Source organism: Canis lupus, chromosome 7, assembly GCF_003254725.2.
Source record: "Canis lupus dingo isolate Sandy chromosome 7, ASM325472v2, whole genome shotgun sequence".
In the NCBI taxonomy this organism is placed as follows: domain Eukaryota; kingdom Metazoa; phylum Chordata; class Mammalia; order Carnivora; family Canidae; genus Canis; species Canis lupus.
Genome location: NC_064249.1, coordinates 64614203 through 64633953, shown reverse-complemented (window position 1 = coordinate 64633953; position 19751 = coordinate 64614203). Strand labels below are relative to the sequence as shown.

General features: G+C 41.7%; 1 protein-coding gene and 1 long non-coding RNA gene across 17 annotated transcripts in view; both read right to left on the bottom strand.

The window, feature by feature from the left end:
• The window catches only part of TMEM241 (transmembrane protein 241), a 112084-nt gene extending 100796 nt beyond the window's left edge, over nucleotides 1–11288 (bottom strand). For all 16 annotated transcript variants that reach the window (XR_003128596.3, XR_003128598.3, XR_007412114.1 and 13 more), the window contains exons 1-3: nucleotides 11130–11288; nucleotides 6437–6483; nucleotides 904–981 (exon numbers count right to left, since the gene is read on the bottom strand). Coding sequence is in view for 9 of the 16 variants with exons in the window: in XM_025429320.3 (XP_025285105.1) it covers nucleotides 904–981; nucleotides 6437–6483; nucleotides 11130–11201 (197 nt within the window). In the remaining 7 variants the exon portion in view is untranslated. The remainder of the gene's footprint in view (nucleotides 1–903; nucleotides 982–6436; nucleotides 6484–11129) is intronic.
• Nucleotides 11289–14104: 2816 nt separating this feature from the next.
• Nucleotides 14105–19690, bottom strand: LOC125755472 (uncharacterized). Its single transcript, XR_007412116.1, has 2 exons — nucleotides 19552–19690; nucleotides 14105–16125 (listed from the first exon to the last, which is right to left on the bottom strand). It is a non-coding gene; the product is annotated as an uncharacterized LOC125755472 (long non-coding RNA).
• Between the last annotated feature and the right edge of the window lie 61 nt (nucleotides 19691–19751).

Here is a 19751-nt window from a genome sequence, read left to right as displayed (position 1 = left end):
TAATTTCCTGATTTTGATTACTGAGCTGCAGCCATGTAAGAAAATGTCCTTGCTCTTAGAAAATACACACTAAAGGGGTGCCTGGGTGGCGCAGTTGGTTGGGCAACCGACTCTTGGTTTTGGCTCAAGTTGTGATCTCAGGGCTATGGGATCAAGCGCTGCATCTGACTCTGCACTTAGCACCAAGTCCACTAGGGATTCTCTCTCTCCCTCTCCCTCTGCCCCTCTCATTTGTGCACGCTCTCTCTCTCTCTCTCCCTTAAATAAATTCTTAAAGAAAAAAAAGAAAAATCACACTAAAGAATTTAGAAATAAAGAAAACAGGCATTTTATTCTCAAATCTGTAACTTATACAGTTCAGGAAAAAAATGTATATATATATATATTTTATATATATTTATCTCAAGAGAAAATGATGGAAGAAGCAAGGTAAAATAATAATTGAGGAATATGAGTAAAGGGTACAGAGGTTCTTTGCACTATTTCTAACTGTTCTGTAAAGTAGTAAATAATTTCAAAATTAAAAATTTACAAAAAAATTTTAAATTGATTTAGAAACCCATATACTGTGCTCCTATGACCTAACACAAAGCTCACTTAATACAGTGTTATAAATTATGTATCTCAATTAATTCTAATATTATATTAGTAACATCACTAACCAGGACAATACTCCTTGAGTTCTATACGGTTATAAAAGCATTAAAATCATTAAAAGCATTAAATTAAAAACTCCTTGAGTTCTATACGGTTATAAAAGCATTAAAATCTCAGAAAGGAACTAAGAGATCAAGCAACTCAAATATACATCCGTGTTTCCCAACGTAACACCAGAAGAAATCAAATAATGTGAAAAGAATGCAGGGTATGAATCATGAATCAAGCAAGAAGAGGTAGTTCTACCTTGAAGTGCTGTTGATCTCGGCCCAGCCCAGCTTCCATGACACGTGAAGCAGAAGTCCACCAATTAGTGTCTGCCACCTAGAAAGGATAAGGGCCATTGTGAATTTGAGAGAATGCCATGGGCTCAAACACCATCCAGCCCCTGCAGACCCATTGGCTGACACAAATATACACATCCAAGCCTTCCCCCAACTCTCTTTTCCCATTCTCTCCTAGCTGGCATCCCAGTTCCCAGTTCCGTCCTTCTCAACCTGTACTATCCTTGAGTCCAGCTGTACCATCCAGTGTTGACACTGATAGTCTTCTTATTCTATCTAGACTTTTCCTGACCAATCTCAACAACTGTCTCCACTTCTCCCATTGCTCCCAATAATAACTGTGCTTACCTGGACACCGCCACCCTGATACTCCACAAGCTCCCAATAATAACTTGCCTATAACATTATCTTGAACTTCCCTTCCCCATCCTGATCGGCTCCTGCATCCCTAATCAGCCAAACTAGAGTCTAGATGTCATCCTAGCTCTTCCTCCTCACTCAGCTCCCTCATCTGCTCATGAAATCCTATTAAGCATAAACCCTTAACAGTTCTCAAGTACTTTCATTTCTTCTGCCTCTGCCTCAAGCAGACTCCCACTGTGACATACCTGAACCCAGCATCAGTGCCCTAACTGGTGTCCCTATCCCCAGGATGGTCCTGCAACATCCATTCTCTACCTTTCAGCCAAAGGGCTTGTTCCAGAATGCTAACTTAATTTTGTTCACTCATTCGTTTTAAAAATGGTTGATTCTTCCTGGGTGGATAGTAGCAGTTCTCAACCTCTTTTCTGCCACGACGCACTCGGGGTCATGTAATTCATGTGAGACACACTTCCTCAGCATGCAGAGTACAGGGGGAGCACAGGTTGTAAATTAAGCACCCCTGCCCCTGCCATCGCACAAAGTACAGCAAAATTCAAAATGAGTGAGACAGTATTACAGGCATAACTTCACCTTGGTTCACTCTATTGCTTTATTGATTTTAAAATCTTGTTTTGAGTTATGACTTGAGACACCTCACCTCAGAAGCGATTACAACACACCCAAGTGTTGTGACATGACAGTTGAGAACTGGCTGGCCTACAGGATAAAGTCACTGGTGTGTGACACACAAGCCTTCCAAGACTTGCACTCTCCCCCTTCCAGGATCAGCTCCTGTCCATCTGCCATGGGCAGTGACATTCCAGCCATACTAAACAACCCACAGCCTTGGATGTGCCAGGTCATTTCATACTTCTAAGAGTTTCCATGTGCTGTCCTCTTGACCCATAATATTCTCCCATTTCCTTGTGTCTTGGTGAACATTTGCTCATCCTGTAAGACCCAGTTTTTATGCCTCTTTGTGAAACCTTCACAGACCCAGCCAAGCAGAGCAGACAGATATGGGTCATGCCCTCCAACAGTATGATCTAGAGCAGTGGCACTCAACCATATGGATATTCCCCCTGGGAAAATGTGGCAGTATTTAGAGACATTTTTAGTTGTCACAACTGTGGTGGGAGAAGGGAGGGTGCTACTGGCATCTGGTGAGTGTAGCCAGGGATGCTGCCAAACATCCTACAATGTGCAGGACAGCCTCATAACAAAGGATTACCCAGCCCAAAATGTCAATAGTAATTTGAGAGATGACAGTGGCCCAGGAAGGGATTATTTGGATGAAGAAGGAGGACAGATTCTGAAGATGTTCAGGGGGTCCTGGTGGTTAACTAGATGTTAAGGATGAAGAAGACAAAGGAATCAACTCCCAGGTTTCTGGGAGTTTCTCAGTTGGGCAACTAGATAGAAGGTACCATTCACAGCAAGTAAATTTAAGGGGCAGGCAGCAGAGAAAAGAAAGTTACACAACAGCAGAGATCTTTGCTTTCTCCTCTGATGTACCCCACATGTCTAAAACAGTGCCACATAGTATGCACCCAATAAGGATTTATAGAATGAATTACGCTGCCCTACTGTGTAACTCCTATGTGCCAGGCATTGTTCTAAGCACTGGGGTGTCACACTCCAGTGGCAAGACCAATTTTTTTAAAAGTCTTCCATTTGTAGACCTTACAGTCCGTTGGAGGAACAAAAGTCAGCATGTCATATCCACTGATACACAGGGGAAAAAGCAATCCAGATCTAGAGATCCTTCTTTCCCACCTAAGTTCCCTAAGTCTCAACCTGGAAGGACTACAAGACAGTTAGGACCAAGAAATGATTCCTATTCATTAACAGAGAAAACAATATCCCAGCTTTACTAACTGAAATACAGTGAGCCCCTCCTTACTTGTGGGGGGATGCATTCTAAGACCCCCCAGCAGATGCCTGAAACTGGAGATAGTGCCAAACCAAATATGTTTTTTCCTACACACACATACCTATGATAAAGTTTAACTTATAAACTAGGCACAGTAGATTAACAATAGCCAATAATAGGGGATCCCTGGGTGGCGCAGCGGTTTGGCGCCTGCCTTTGGCCCAGGGCGCGATCCTGGAGACCCGGGATCGAATCCCACGTCGGGCTCCCGGTGCATGGAGCCTGCTTCTCCCTCTGCCTGTGTCTCTGCCTGTGTCTCTGCCTCTCTCTCTCTCTCTCTCTGTGACTATCATGAATAAATAAAATCTTTAAAAAAAAAAAAAAACAATAGCCAATAATAAAATTTAACAGTTGTAACAATATACTGTAATAAAAGTAATGTGAATGTGGTCTCTCTCTTAAAATATCTGTACTCCCCCTTCTTCTTGCGATTCTGTGACATGATAAATGCCTAGATGGTGAGGTGAAGTAAGGTGAATGATGTAGGCATTGTGATAGAGCCTTAGGCTACCATTCACCCCTGATAATAAGTCAGGGGAGAATCATCTACTTCCAGACCACAGTGACCACAGGTGATCAGAACCGCAGAAAGAGAAACCGCGGATGTGGAGGGACTACTGTATACATGATCATAAACAATATTTTTAAAGTTTTGCTATGAAATAGTAGGGGGAAACCTGACAAAGTAATTCTGAAGTTCACCTGAAATAATGTACTGGTGATATGATAAAAAAACAAAAATCCATAAGTGTGCATAAAAACAGAAGTGTGCAAGTCTTCTTCCCTTGCCTGTCCCCTCTCTGCACAGCTTCCACCTTTTCCTATGGGTAACCACTCTTGGTAATTTCTTCACCATTATTATTATTTTTTAAATTTTTATTTATTTACAATAGTCACACACAGAGAGAGAGAGAGAGAGAGAGGCAGAGACATAGGCAGAGGGAGAAGCAGGCTCCATGCACCGGGAGCCCGACATGGGATTCGATCCCAGGGTCTCCAGGATCGCGCCCTGGGCCAAAGGCAGGCACTAAACCGCTGTGCCACCCAGGGATCCCACCTTTATTTTTTAAATAAGGAAAACATACACACACTATTCTACATGATAGTACTGTACTACCCTGTAACAGATTTGCTTTTGTCCCCCATTAAATGTATCTTGAAAATTTATTTATTTATTTATTTATTTATTTATTTATTTATTTATTTATAGAGACACACAGAGAGAGAGAGAGAGAGAGAGAGGCAGAGACACAGGCAGAAGGAGAAGCAGGCTCCATGCAGGGAGCCTGATGTGGGACTCGATCCCAGGTCTCCAGGATCATAGCCCAGGCTGCAGGCGGCGCTAAACCACTATGCCACCCACTGGGGCTGCCCTTGAAAATCTTTTTATTTCAGCACCTGTCATTATTTTTTGACATTTGCCATTAAGGACATAATATAATTTATTTAATGGGGTCTGTAGAGATGAAAATGAGGTTGTTTAAAAATGCCTGCTGTCAAAGAGCTGCAACATTTCACATGTACATCTTCATACGTATTTCATTTATGTGAGTGCAAGTAAATCTCTCAAATAAATTCCTCGAAGTGGAATCGTGCAATTGAAGGATTCAGACTGTTGAAATAGTGTCCCATATTGCCAAAGTGTCACTCACAGATACTGTACCAATTTGCCACTGCAGATCCATGTACAGCCAGAACCGAGATCTGGCATCACGTCCTGAGCCAAGGCAGATGCTCAGCTGCTGAGCCACCGTGGTGCCCCATAACATGTCTTTTCATTTTTAACTGCATGCTTTAGCATCATAACACATCTTTCTTCATGTGTTTAGTGCTTTTTGTCCTGAACCTCATCTAGCAAAGATCATTACCCTGCTTTTTTGTTTGCAATTGTCTAATATTTTTTTAAAAAAAGAATGAAGGATGTCATGCTGTATGACATATTTAAATGTTATAATAATTAAAACAATTTAGGGGGATGCCTGGGTGGCTCAGCGGTTGGGCCCCTGCCTTCTGACTGGGGCATGATCCTGGAGACTGGGGATCAAGTCCCACATCGGGCTCCCTGCATGGAGCCTGCTTCTCCCTCTGCCTGTGTCTCTGCCTCTCTCTCTCTCTCTCTCTGTGCATATTCTCATGAATAAATAAATAAAATCTTAAAAAAAAAATAAGACCACATGCTAGATTTATCTGTAGTTTTCTCTGTTACTTCCTTCTTATGTTTTAGCAATAAATTCTCTATGATATTACTTAAAAATATATTTGAAAAATCAAAATAATTATGAACAAAATGAAAGGCAAAGGGCAAACTGCAAAAAAAAAGAGAAATTTCTAATAAACGTGATGGACAAGTGGTTGGCATCTTAAAATATGAGGAAGTCATTAAATTAATAAGAAAAAATACTAACACCCCAGTAAAAATAAAAGGAGAAAAGGCACAAATAGACAATTCACTGATAATATCGATACAAGTAGGTAACACACATAAGAAAACTGTCCAACTTCATTAATAATGTATGAAATGATAAGACAAAAAGTGTTATACCATTTGGGACTCATGAAATCATCAGAGAGAAAAAAAACAGTCATGGTTTGAGTACAATATTATAGAAGCTTTCATATAGAGGCTGGGTGACAATGTAAATTGGTAACACATTTCTGGAAAAGAACTTAATATCCAAGAGGAATACTAAAGAAGTTCATATGCTTTAACCCAAATTTCTAATATTGGAATCTATCCCAAAGAAATAGCTAGAAATTTGATAGATTTGAATGCAAAAAAATGTCTGATAATATTATTGTTTTTATCCTTCAAAATGGGACACAATTTAAATGCCCATTAATAAGATGGTTAAATAAATTACAGTATGTCTATTTGATTTTAAAAAAAGAAAGAAAATCTATATAGTCATTAAAAACATTTTTTTAAAGATTTATTTATTGGAGAGAGATAGCACGTGAGCAGAAGGAGGAGCCGAGAGAGGCAGAGAAAGAAAATCTCAAGCAGACTCCCTGCTGAGCCCGCAGCCCAAAGCAGGGCTCCATTTCAAGACTCTGAGATCAGAACCCGAGCAGAAATCAAGAGTCAGACACTAAACTTACTGAGCCACTCAGGCACCCCTAAAAATAGTACAAAGTACAGCTAATGATGCTGGTTGGACATGTCCCACAAATGTGTACAAAAAGCATAAAAGATACTCACCCTTGGAACAATGTAGGGTAGGTAAATTTCAAGACAGACAGGACATACTGAAAAACAAATACCAGAGTAATGAACAAATTATAGAGAACTGATCATATAATGAAAGAAATTCTTATTGAAGAAACCTAAGTACACTTGAATTTCAAAAAGACTTTTATCCTTCTCCCCTCAAAATCACATACTGGGCAAAAATTAAAAAATGACCTTCCAAGTCATATGAGAAAGAGTGGGTCTGTTTTTCTGCAGGCTCATCAGAAGCCTGACCACCTCTCAGTTGGGGTATGGAACTGGAATCATTAGCAAATTGGGATGCCCAGCAGCTGGGTCTGATGCTGTGGATGCCCAACCATTCAGCCTCTTTCCAGACCCCAGAAGTGCCATGGTGGAGCTGCAGAAACTCAAGAAAAATGGACACAGTCTCTTTTCTCAAAGTATTCACGTTATCTACTGCCCAATTTACCTAAAAATCCAAACCCCTCCTTTGTTTCTCTTCAAGGAAGAACTGCATCATACTCTGTTTCCTTCATGTTTCTTCCATTTGGGAGAATTTGGTTTTTGCATTCTAAAGATCCTTTTTTTTTTTTTTCTTTTTAGCTAATTCTGCGTAGGCATCATTAATTTTTTCTGTGCTTTAGCATTTTAAGGATTTTTTCAAACCAACCTGACCAAGGTCAACTTGTATTTCTAGTCTGTCTTTTACAACACTTCATGAATGAGGGGACTATGTTTTGTCTTCCTGGGTATCTTTTCCTACTATTGAACACTAAGAATTTTTGGAAAGTTTAAAAACCATTAAAGGCTTTAGGCAAGGACTCTACTGATTCTTCACATGATCTAAAAAACAGAATGGACTGGGGTTGGGCAAATTTACATACTTGTTTTTAAACTACACCAATGCCTTCTAGTATGAGCTCCTAAATGTCACAATTACGGCTAACTGCTGTGCTCTGATCAATATTCACTAGAGATGGACCTTCTTCTTCTCCGAAATCTACTTATTCACATAATTCAGTATGCTCCTCCCCACTCTTCCTTGATATTTTCATTCTAAAACAGAGACAGAGGGATGCCTGGGTGGTTCAGTGGTTGAACATCTGCCTTCAGCTCAGGGCATGATCCTGGGATCCCAGGATCAAGTCCTGCATCAGGCTCCCCACAGGGTGCCTGCTGCCTCTCTCTGTGTGTCTCTCATGAATAAATAAAATCTTAAAAAAAAAAAAAAAACAGAGACAGGGGATCCCTGGGTGGCTCAGCAGTTTAGCACCTGCCTTTGGCCCAGGGCATGATCCTGGGGTCCTGGGATCGAGTCCTACGTTGGGCTCCTGGCATGGAGCCTGCTTCTCCCTCTGCCTGTGTTTCTGCCTCTCTCTTTCTCTCGTGAATAAATAAATCTTAAAAAAAAAAAAAAAAAACAGAGACAGAGAAAGGATAAAGTGAGCATCTGGGCCATGCATTACATCACCCTTAACAACCTTCATGAAGGGGATCCCTGGGTGGCTCAGCGGTTTGGCGCCTGCCTTCGGCCCAGGGCGTGATCCTGGCGTCCCAGGATGGAGTCCCATGTCGGGCTCCCTGCATGGAGCCTGCTTCTCCACCCCTCTCTCTCTCTCTGTCTCTCATGAATAAATAAATAAAATCTTTAAGAAAAAAAACCTTCATGAAGATAATGAATATTTATTTAGTTTACTGTGTGCTGAACTTTGTCATAGATACTGAGGGTGAAGATAGAAAATGCTGAAGTTCTTACCTTACCTTGTTAAACAAGAGTGAAAAAAGAAATCTCTGAAAAATGAAATTAAGTCCTAATATTTATTCTTTCGGCAATTCTTCATGTCACTGAAAAGTGTTGCTCAGGGCAAAATGCTATTTAATGGAACAGCCGTGAGCACTTCGTAGGAAAAAGAAGGAGCAATTTGGGAGCCTTTGAAAGGAGAACAGATGTGGACTTTGACTCCAGGCTGAAAGCTTAACAGCTGTAAGAGGAAAAAAGACCAGTAGCTGCTTGGGCCCCACAGGGCTGGTTACCACCAGAATCTCCACAGGCTGGAGCAACGTGTCACTCAGACTAGGTCCAGAGAGCCACAACACCTGCTGTTGAAACCAAAATCAACCATTCTTTTAACACTAGAAGCAATAAGCCTAAAATAGACAAGGTTTTTTGTTTGTTTTTAATCAATTTTCTTTTTACAAACACAGGGAGATAGTTTGCAGATGAAACTATACTGAGAAATAGAGAAATAAAAAAAAAAAAAACCCAGCACAGAGTCTACTAAAAACTGGAAGAGAGTTTCCTGTCCTATAAACATAAAATAATCTTCATTGATTCAAGAGAAAATTCATTTGGCAGTCACTATGTGCTGGGGAGCCCAGGGCATAGCTCCTTCTCATTTGGCCCCTACTGGGTCCAAGCCAAACTACCATGGAGGCCAGAAAGAAGCATGACTGTCCTGGGGTGAAACAATGGCATAATCTAAGAGTTACAAAGTCCCTACCAGAGTCCCATTATGAAGGACTACCTCTCCCAACCTTACCCAGGCCTCACACCTGCTTTCTGCTACTCTTGCCTCCAGTTCCTCTTTCTCCTTTATATAATCTCACCTCCCTTTCTCTCTGCCTTTTACTGTTCTTCTGCTTTCCATCTACTCTGACATTCCCCAGAGCCCTGAACCAAAGCACTCCAAACCTTTGTGGAAAATGGAAAAGGATTTATTATTGAAATTCTGAGGGTCCTTGGGAATCTACGATTTCTATTACTCAAATCAGATTCTCCTAAACACATGACAATTTGTTTTTGTTTTTGTTTTTTGTTTTTTTATCTAGCACCTTGAGGCATGATGCACATGGAATGTACTACCGTCTTTATTACATTGATTGCAAAATGGTGAGAGGCCCCAGTAAATAGAAAATAATTCCATAGATGCAATGTGCATCCAGAGAGGGTATAAATTGCTATGAACTAAATGCTATCTGCCTGCAGGACTGTTTTACTTGGGTACTTCCTTTGTTAACCAATAATGCTGCTTGTGGGTTTTCATGAAGATTTCTCACTCTTCCCTTCTGATGATTATATGAAAATAAAAGGAAGGTCATTCTGTTTTTAAGTGAAATGTTACCAATATATTCATCAGGTTAACTAGACAAATTAGAATATGAAAGTGAAAAGGCCAGGATTTCACAAATTCACATCTTCCAGAAAAGGTGCTAAAATAAACCTTTTACTTTAGCTATCTATTCAATGAGGAAGAAACAAATCTGTTAAAAGCTAATAATTACTGTATCATACCATAAGCAAAAGACTGTCTTTCCTTTCTTCCGTTTCTTCTAGAGTATTTACCACTTACCTAATTTACTATGATGTTGGGCACTTGTCCAGCCACCTCACTAACGTAATTTCCATTAATGAACGACTCTTTGAAGAGGACTTGCTAATCCTACCTTAAAGTTTAAAAACTTAGGTTTAGAGAAATTAAAGTCCCAAAGATCAAGTTGAGTGGAGCCAGGATGTAAACCCATCACTGCCTCCCAGGAAGGTACTATTTATGGATCTTCATCATTAGAACTAAAAATCAACTGGACATGGGGAAAGAGGGTTCTGGAGCATCCTCTGAGTGCCCTGAAGATAGCTACTCACATTAAGAGAACAGGTATAAGGAAATGTTATTTGTTAATAGTTTATTTCCAGAAAGCATGAGGGGTTTGAGGTTGGGGGTGGGGGTGGGGGCGTGGAGACCTTATGGTGGGAGGTGATCCTGGGCCTGGTATCACCACTTTACCTTGGTGTCCAGCCCAATGTCCCTGACAGGAGGAGCTGCCCCACTCTACCCCACAGGGGTCCAACATTTCCCTGCATGGTACTAAATCCAAGGCCAGCTTCCCCCTCCTAACAAAATAAAAACATGGTACCACTGCTTACCTGCCTTTTCATTAAGATGAATTACGTGACATTACTTTAAATAAAATTAATTTCACATTTTATTTTCCAAAATATTTTCACGAAAACCTCTTGAATATACTGGAAGTGTCTGGGATGGAGACACAGAAAAAAAGAAAAAGTCTGGGAGTCTGTGGTGTGAGGGAAAGATGGAGATGGAAATGGATTGATTGATCTCTTCTTTTTAAAAGCTTCCTGAACTCTGTGGGTTTCTAGGAGCAGGGGTATGTTGTAGAAAAAGAAGACAGATTTGTCAGATTTCTTCTACTCCGCCTTCCCCGAGAGGACAAGAACCAACTGCTTTATTTCCCTTTAAAGTAGTATGCAGGGGATCCCCGGGTGGCTCAGCGGCTGGGTACCTGCCTTCGGCCCAGGTGATCCTGGAGTCCCAGGATCGAATCCCGCATCAGGCTCCCTGCATGGAGCCTGCTGCTCCTCCCTCTGCCTGCCTCTCTCTCTCTCAATTTCGAATAAATAAAATCTTAAAAAAAAAAAAAAAAGTAGTATGCACAACCCCAAATTAATTTCCTGGAAATTCGCCAATCAAAAACTTCGGTGTTGCAGATGCAAGGGATGCTTTACAGGACGGGAAGCAGGCAGGGCCGGCACGGTTCAACACATCCTATTTCCACCTGCGGATGCCACAGAGTAGGCTTCCTCTCCACCGCCACCAGGATGCGGGAGGCTGCATCAGCTCCCCGTCGGTGTGCGGACTCAGCCCTCCCGCGTGCAGCCATCGCCACCCCACGCCCGCCCCCTCACCTTGTTCGTGAGGTAAGAAGCCAGGTAGCAGGTACAAAAGGTGAGGCCCACCAGGCACCTCCTCACGCACATGGGTCAACCCGCGCCCCTTCCCGGGGACCCCGCGGGGAGCACCCACACTGCGTCCGGAGCCGGGCCGCCGCCTGCGCAGCCAGGACGGCCACGTGGCTCGGAGCTCGGCCAATCGGCGCCGGGACCGCCCCGCCCCCCCCCGCCCTGTGCCCGCCCCTTAAAGGGACCGCGCCCCCGCCGGCCGCGCAGCTGCAGAGTGAGCGAGGCAGCCTCCTGCTGCGGAAGGAGATCCGGGGAGAGATAAGCGCCCCCCCCACCCCCCGCGGGGCCTGCGACCGACTGTGGACAAGGACAGCAGTCGTGGTAAAAATAGTCGAAAATGGTAAACCAGGGGAAAAAAAAACAGTTTACGAAACAGTTCACGACACTCCACTACCGTTTAAAGAAAAATGTTCATCGCGGCCTCTAGATGGTGGAAGCAAAATGTTTATACTTTACTGAATCTTCCCCCTATTCCACGTTGAGTCTGTATTAGTTTTGCAAATGACATAAAGTTAATAAGTGCAGGGATCCTTGGGTGGCTCAGCGGTTCAGCACCTGCCTTCGGCCCAGGGCATGATCTTGGGGTCCCGGGATCGAGTCCCGCATCGGGCTCCCCGCATGGAGCTTGCTTCTCCCTCTGCCTGTGTCTCTGCCCCTCTCTCTCTCTCTCTGTGTCTCATAAATAAATAAATAAATAAATAAATAAATAAATAAATAAATAAATAAATAAATAAAATCTTTAAAAAAAAGTGCTGTTTTAAAAGAAGGAAGACAGGAGCTAGAATGAGTATAGTTTTGTTTTTTCTTTTTTAAGAGAAGTCATTCTATTGATGAGGAACAGGGGTAGCTGAGGATAAGGTACGAGCCTCGGGCAGGCAGCACATTGACAATTGACAAGTTCTTTTTTTTTTTTTTTTTTGAGATTTTATTTATTCATGAGAGACACAGGCAGAGTCCTTAAAACAGGCAAAGGAACATTCCTCTAGCCTCCACGTTAATACTTTGCTAAGGGCAAAAGGCAATCTTACTGCAACCCCCAGGAGCCTGTAAGTCTACTTTAACATATAAAAATTCCTTTAGAATTTTCCTTTATCTCTAAACCCCCAAGATACATTGGCAATCATCCTTCAACCACATGGCCCACTGATAAACACATCTGAAGGGTCTCACGACCCTCAGGTTTTATTAGAGGGTAATAAGTGACCTTTTCCCAACAACAGCTAGCCCCCTAAGGTCCTGGAAACCTTGTTTCCAAAATTCTTTAGAGAGTATGCTATCCTCAAACACCCACCCCTGTCCCCAACTCCCAGGTATATAATCAGCCACCCCTCCCAGGCCCAGGGCAGCAGCTCTTCCTGCCCACGGGTCCTTTCCCCGGGCTTTAATAAAACCATCATTTTGCACCAAAGACACCTCAAGAATTCTTTCTTGGTCGTCGGCTCCAGACCTCACCTATATTCCAAAACTTCATCACTCGGATGTTGAAATTTACATAAAATAAGAAATTCTCCCAAAAGTAGTTTCAAGCACTGCCCCTATTCCTAGTATATAGGAATTTTACCTAGTTAGGCTTCTGGCAAGTAGGAGTAAATATGCACAAAACATGTTGATGGACTTTGTCAGGAGCTAAAGGTACAAGTGTTCCTCACATGCAGAAACACAGATTTTGGAAATACCCCACACACCAGGAAAACTTCACTTTTTAAAGTTTGTGTTTCCTGTGCAAAATTGTTTATCAAACTACATTATCCAAGCAAACACTAGATGTATTCACTCTACGTAAAAGATAAGTAAACTAAAAAGTAATTTTCCCTTGACATTATTCTAGGGAACCTATCTCAGAGCTAAATAGTCCTTATAAAGAAAATCTTCCCCCAACAGAATTTCTTTGAAATAAATAGCTGTACTTGACAATCTCTGAGCACTTTTAGTAAATGAACAAGTTCGGTTTGGGCCCTATTATTTCCTAGTTACTACTTATTTATTTATTTATTGACAGAATTTGCTTAGCAAGCAGAAACAACCAGAACAGTAAAGAACCATGTAAACAGAAGCTGACATATGTAGGAAAAGTGCTGATAGATCATGCGAGAGCCATTGATTTTTCCAAAGCTGTATTATTCTGTTTCGCAAAACATACTAAACTAAGACTGAATGAAAATAAAATCACCAGGTCTTATGCTGTCAAACAACAATATGCTGTATATGAGATTAAGGTAGACCTAAATACATGAAAAGATTTAACTACTAGTATTGTTAATTGAGATCTTTGAGAGCGAAGGGTCATAGTCATTAATATTTATTTATTTATTTATTTATTTATTTATTTATTTATTTATTTATTTATTTTTAAATTCAATGTGCCAACACATAGTATAACACCCAGTGCTCATCTCATCAAGTGTCCTCCTTAGTGCCCATTACCCAGTTACCCTATACCACCGACCTCCCCTTATGCAACCTTTTGTTTCCCAGAATTAGGATTCTCTCACGGTTTGTCTCCCTCTCTAATTTTTCCCACTCAGTTCCCCTCCTTTCCCTTATAATCCCTTTCACTATTTCTTATATTCCACGTATGAGTGAAACCATATGATGATTGTCCTTCTCCTATTGACTTATTTCATTCAGCATAATACCCTCCAGGTCCATTCACGTCAAAGCAAATGGTGGGTATTCATCTTTTCTGATGGCTGAGTAATATTCTATTATATATAGACCACATCTTCTTTATTCATTCATCTGTCCAAGAACATCGTGGCTCCTTCCACAGTTTGACTATTGTGGACATTGCTGCTATGAACATTGGGGTGCCGGTGTCCTGTTGTTTCATTACTTCAGTATCTTTGGGGTAAATACCCAGTAGTGCAATTGCTAGGTCATAGGGTAGCTCTATTTTTAACTAGATCTTTGAGAGCGAAAGGTCATAGTCATTAGTTTATTTTTTGATAATGGATCCATAAGACTTCAATAAATGTTGAATTAAAAAAGGGGAGTCTCAGATAGAACAATACCTTTGGGGGTTCTCCCCAACAAATCTTTTTAATAATGATTTTTTTTTTTTGACAGCAAACATGGAGAATTCTCAAAAGTTCGCAAAAGCAGCAGCATACTTTTGGAAACACCCTAAATCCCACTTTAAAAGCAGACAAGCTGGGTGCCTGGGTGGCTCAGCAACCAACTCTTGATTTCAACTCAGGTCATGATATCAAGGTTGTGGGATCCAGCCCCACACTAGCCCAGAGGTGGGCTACGAGTTGGGCATGGAGCCTATTTAGGACTCTCTCTCCCTCTCTGTGTCTCCCCCTGCCTTCTCTCTCTTTCTCTCTGTAATTGGAGGGAATTTCCTCAATATGATAGAAAGCATCTTTGAAAACCCCACAGCTAGCATCATACTTAGTGGTGAAAGACAAAGCTTTCCTCCATAAGAATCAGAAACAAGACAAGGATGACCATTCTTGTTACTTCTATTTTACATAATATTGTAAGTTCTAGCCAAGGCAATAAGACAAGAAAGTAAAAGAAAAGGCAAGATCAATTGCAAAAACAAATAAACAAAAACTCCGAAGAAACAGAGGGGCCTGGGTGGCCCAGTTGGTTAAGCATCCAACTCTTGGTTTTGGCTCAGGTCATGATCTCAGAGTTGTGAGATCAGCCCCAAGTAGGGCTCCACACAGAATGCAGAGACTGCTTTACACTGTCTCTCCCTTTCTCTCTGCCCCTGACCCCCACACAGTCTTGCACACACTCTCGCTCTCTCTCTCAAATAGATAAATAAATCTAAAAAGAGAGAGAAACAAAAAACTATCCTACTATAGATGACAAGATTTTGAATATATATATATATATATACACACACACACAAACCTGGGGCACCTGGCTGGCTCAGTCAATGGGACATGCAACTCTTGATCTCAGGGTTTAAGTTTGAGCCCCATGTTGGGTATAGAAATTACTTAAAAATAAAACCTTAAAAAAAAAAAGAGAGCCATTGAGGATGATATGGTCTAATATACATTTAATAGGAGTTCCAAAAAAGAATACAGAGAACATGAAAGAAGCATTTTTCCCACAACTGACAATAGGAAGTGTGTCTTTAGACACAGTAGGGATGAATCCTGAGCATACTACATGAAAAGAAATCCACTTAGTATATTCAAATTCATCTTAATTGCAGTAAAAAATGCATAATATTATTCACTATCTTAACCATTTTTTTAAGATTTACTTATTTATTTGAGAGAGAAAGAGACCACAAGTGGAAGGGACAGAGGGAGAGGGAGAGAGAATCTCAAGCAGACTCCATGCTGAGTACAGGACTCCATCTCAGGACCCTAAACCAAAACCAAGAGTCAGTTGCTTAATCAACTGTGCCACCCAGGTACCCCACTATCTTAAAACCATTTTTAGGGATCCCTGGGTGGCGCAGCGGTTTGGCGCCTGCCTTTGGCCCGGGGCGCAATCCTGGAGACCCGGGATCGAATCCCACGTCGGGCTCCCGGTGCATGGAGCCTGCTTCTCCCTCTGCCTGTGTCTCTGCCTCTCTCTCTCTGTGTGACTATCATAAAAAAAAAAAAATTTAAAAACCATTTTTAAATGTACAATACAGTAGTATTAAGTGTATTGAGGAGATTCACAATGTTGTATAAGTATCACCTATATCAATTTCCAATTTTCATCACCCCCAAAGTAAACTATTAAGCAGTCACTCTTAATTTCTGCCCCCCTCCCAACCCCATCCTCTGGAAAACCATCAATCTGCTTTAGGTTTTTTTTTTTTTTCTTTAGGCTTTTATGGATTTACCTATCCTGGATTTTTTTGTATAAATGAAATCATACAATATGTACCTTTGTCACTGGGTTCATTAACTTAGCATGATGTTTTCAAGGTTCATCCACATTGTAGCTTGTATCAGTACTTCATTCCTGTAGTAGTTTTCTTGAGCTGCCATAACAAAATACCACAGACTATATGGCTTAAGCAACAGAAATTTATTTTCTCACTGTTCTGGAGGCTAGAAATCCAAAGTAAGGTGATTATAGGGCTGGTTTCCTTTAAAAGGCTGCTCTCCTTGGTTTATAGATGGCTGCTCTCTTGCTGCCCCTTCACACAAGAGTCTCTCTGTGACCAGGTGCCCTAGATGTGTTTTTCTTTTCTTATAAAAATACCAGTCGTAACAGATTAGGGCCCCTACCCTACTGCCTTTATTTTAACTTAGTCACCTCTCTAAGAACTTATCTCCACATACTGTTACATTCTGAGATACTGGGGGTTGAGATTTCAATATATGAATTTGGGGAGACATGATTCAATCCATAAAAGTAGCTTTTCATGGCCAAATAATATTCTATTGAGTGTATATACTATATTTTATTTATCCATTTTATATTTTATTTTATTTTATTTTAATTTATACTATATTTTATTTTGGATTGCTTCCAACTTTTGGATATTGTGAATAATAGTTCCATGAACATTCAGTTACAAGTATTTGTTTTCTATTCTCTTGGGCTTATACCTACAAGTGGAATTGCTAGGTCATATAATTCTATGTTTATATTTTGAGGAATTGCCAAATTGTTTTACACTGCAATGGCACCATTTTACATTCCTACCACCCAGGTAGGAGGTTCTCCACATCTTCACCAGCTCTTGCTGTTGAGTCCACTACCCCTTCACTCTTCAGTTCCATTAGGGCATTTCTCCCACTGAATTTATGCACTCCAACTGCATCAAAATCTCTTGCATTTTAACTCCTTATATTCCTTCTAAAAGCTGTCTCCTTTTTCATTTCTTCCCATAGCTAATATTAACCACATAATTCATCATGTGTGACACTGGCTCCCCAAGTGTCAGTTTTCTAATCTGTAGAATGGGGATAACAACATCTCTCAGAATTGTTTTAAGAACCAAATGAGCCGGGACACCTGGGTGGCTCAGTGTTTGAGCGCGGCTGCCTTTGGCTCAGGGTGTGGTCCTGGAGTACCAGGATCGAGTCCCGCATCGGGTTCCCCACATGCAGCCTGCCTCTCTCTTGAATAAATAAATAAAATCTTTTTTAAAAGAACCAAATGAGCTAATGCAGTGCCTGGGTGGCTCAGTCAGGTAAGCATCTGACTCATGATTTCAGCTCAGGTCATGATTTCAGGCTCCTGAGATTGAGCCCTGCGTTGGTCTCCACACTCAGCTGGGAGTCTACTGGAGATTCTCTCTCTCTCTCTCCCTCTGCCTCCTTTGCAGTTTCTCTCTCTCAAATAAGCAAATAAATATTAAAAAACAACAACAACAACAACAACAACAAATGAGCTGATATGCTTGAAGTGTTTAGTTCAATACATACTAAGCATTCACTAGATGGTAGCTATGAGAATGACGATCAGATTTCTAATCTTGGCCCATACTTTTTCTCACAAATCCAGGTTGCCGTTGGTCATTTTCAACTGCATCCATTCATTCAGTTCATTCATTCAGATATTTATTGAGTGCCTGTTATAAGTCAGGCACCATATTAGGCTTTTATCACAACAGTGAACAAAATAAACATGGTCCCTGCTCTCACAGAGTAAAAAGAAAATAGGCAAATAAATGTGTATTTATATATTTTGATGGATGTTTCACAGGCAACTTAAGTTTAACGTACACAAAATTAACATTATTTTCCCTCCAGTTCTCTTGGGTATATACCTAGGAGTAGAATTGCTAGATCATATAATTCTATAATTCTAAGAAATCATTCCTGAACATCTGAGTAGATCTGACCTCTTTCTTTATGTCATCACTGGGCCCTGCGTATACTTCTATCATAGCATCTTTAACACTTAATCATACTGTGCTTACGACTTCAAGGTCCATGAGGATGGGCATCTATTTTTATTCATATTTGTCACTTCAATGTTAGGAACTAAAGAAAGCACTCGATTAAAATTTGTTGAATAAATGATCTAAAACAAATACCCAGATTCTTAGTTCAACTTTTGACTTCCTGTCCTTTTTCTTTTTTTAAGGTTTTGTTTATTTATTTACTTGAGAGAGAGAGAGCAAGAGAGGGGGTACAGAGGAAGAAGCAGGCTCCTCACTGAGCAGGGAGCCTAACACAGGGCTCCATCCCAGGATCTCAGAATCATGACCTGAGCCAAAGGCAGACAACCAACTGAGCCACCTAGCTGCCCCTCTATACCTCAACTGTAATCCTTTGAACCTTAAGAGGGAATGTGATTTTCACATACATTCATATATATGGGCAACCTTTGCCAAGAATAAGTCTGTATTCTATCATATAGTTTTGCCTTATTTTAATTTGTAGTTTCTGGAAGATTCAGAACCTGTCCTGCCCTGGAATGGCAAAAATTGTTTGCTAAAGGAAACCATCAAGGTGGGTATCCTAGGGATCTCAAGCATAGACAGTCAGGGGTCCTGGCCCAGAACTGGCAATGCAGGAACATTGTTATGGAGCGTTTCTGTCTGGAACGTCTTAATAGTCAACATGTAGACATATCGAGCCAGTCCCCTAGCCCATGGTGCCTGGGTTCACGACGCATTAGCTTTGCCCCTCCTTAGCCATATGACCTCCAGCAGGTTGCTTCAGTTCTGTGTGCCTACGTTTCATTATTGGTAAAATCAAGATCATGCTAGAAATAGAATGCACCTCTTGTGACTTTTTTTTTTTAAAGGTTTATTTGCTCGTAAGAGACACAGAGAGAGGCAGAGACATAGGCAGAGGGAGGGAGGCAGGCTCACCGAGGAGAGTCTGGTGCGGGACTCGATCCCAGGACCCCACGATCACGACCTGAGCCAAAGGCAGGCGCTCAACCCCAGAGCCGCCCACGTGCCCCTCTTGTGATTATTTTGAGGACTGAGAGCTAATACAGTACTTTGAACAAAGCACGAACATAGTAAGTGAAATGTAACGCCTAGCTGTTTTTATCCGGTCACTTTAGGAGAATCTACAAAACACCAATCAAAGCTTTTATTAGGCAGTCCTATTTTTTGCTTAATGTTCTTTTTTTTTTTTTAATTTATTTATGATAGTCATACAGAGAGAGAGAGAGGCAGAGACACAGGCAGAGGGAGAAGCAGGCTCCATGCACCGGGAGCCCGACGTGGGATTCGATCCCGGGTCTCCAGGATCGCGCCCTGGGCCAAAGGCAGGCGCCAAACCGCTGCGCCACCCAGGGATCCCTGCTTAATGTTCTTTAACGCATCTTACAAATTTTCACTTTTTATGCCCCGCTTCCTAACGGCAAACTGCCGTAACAACAACATCGGACCCCTCTGCTCCCGCTATTTTCTGTCCCCCGTACCGTCCCAGTCCAGAACTAGCCCCGAAAACAACGAAGGAACGGAAGAAGCCTCGTTTGTTTGTTGTTATACCCGGAGTAACACGCAGCCTCGGTTTAACGAGCTCCAGATGCTGTCTCGGGCAGGCAGGTGGGGAAGGAAGGAGAAGGAGGTGCGGGAAGACGGCGCAGTCCGGCCAGAGGAAGCCACACCCGCCGCCGGCTCCGTCCGGCACCGGCCACCGCGGCCGCAAGTCAAAGCCCGCGGCGTGGACAGACCCGGCCGGAGGCAGC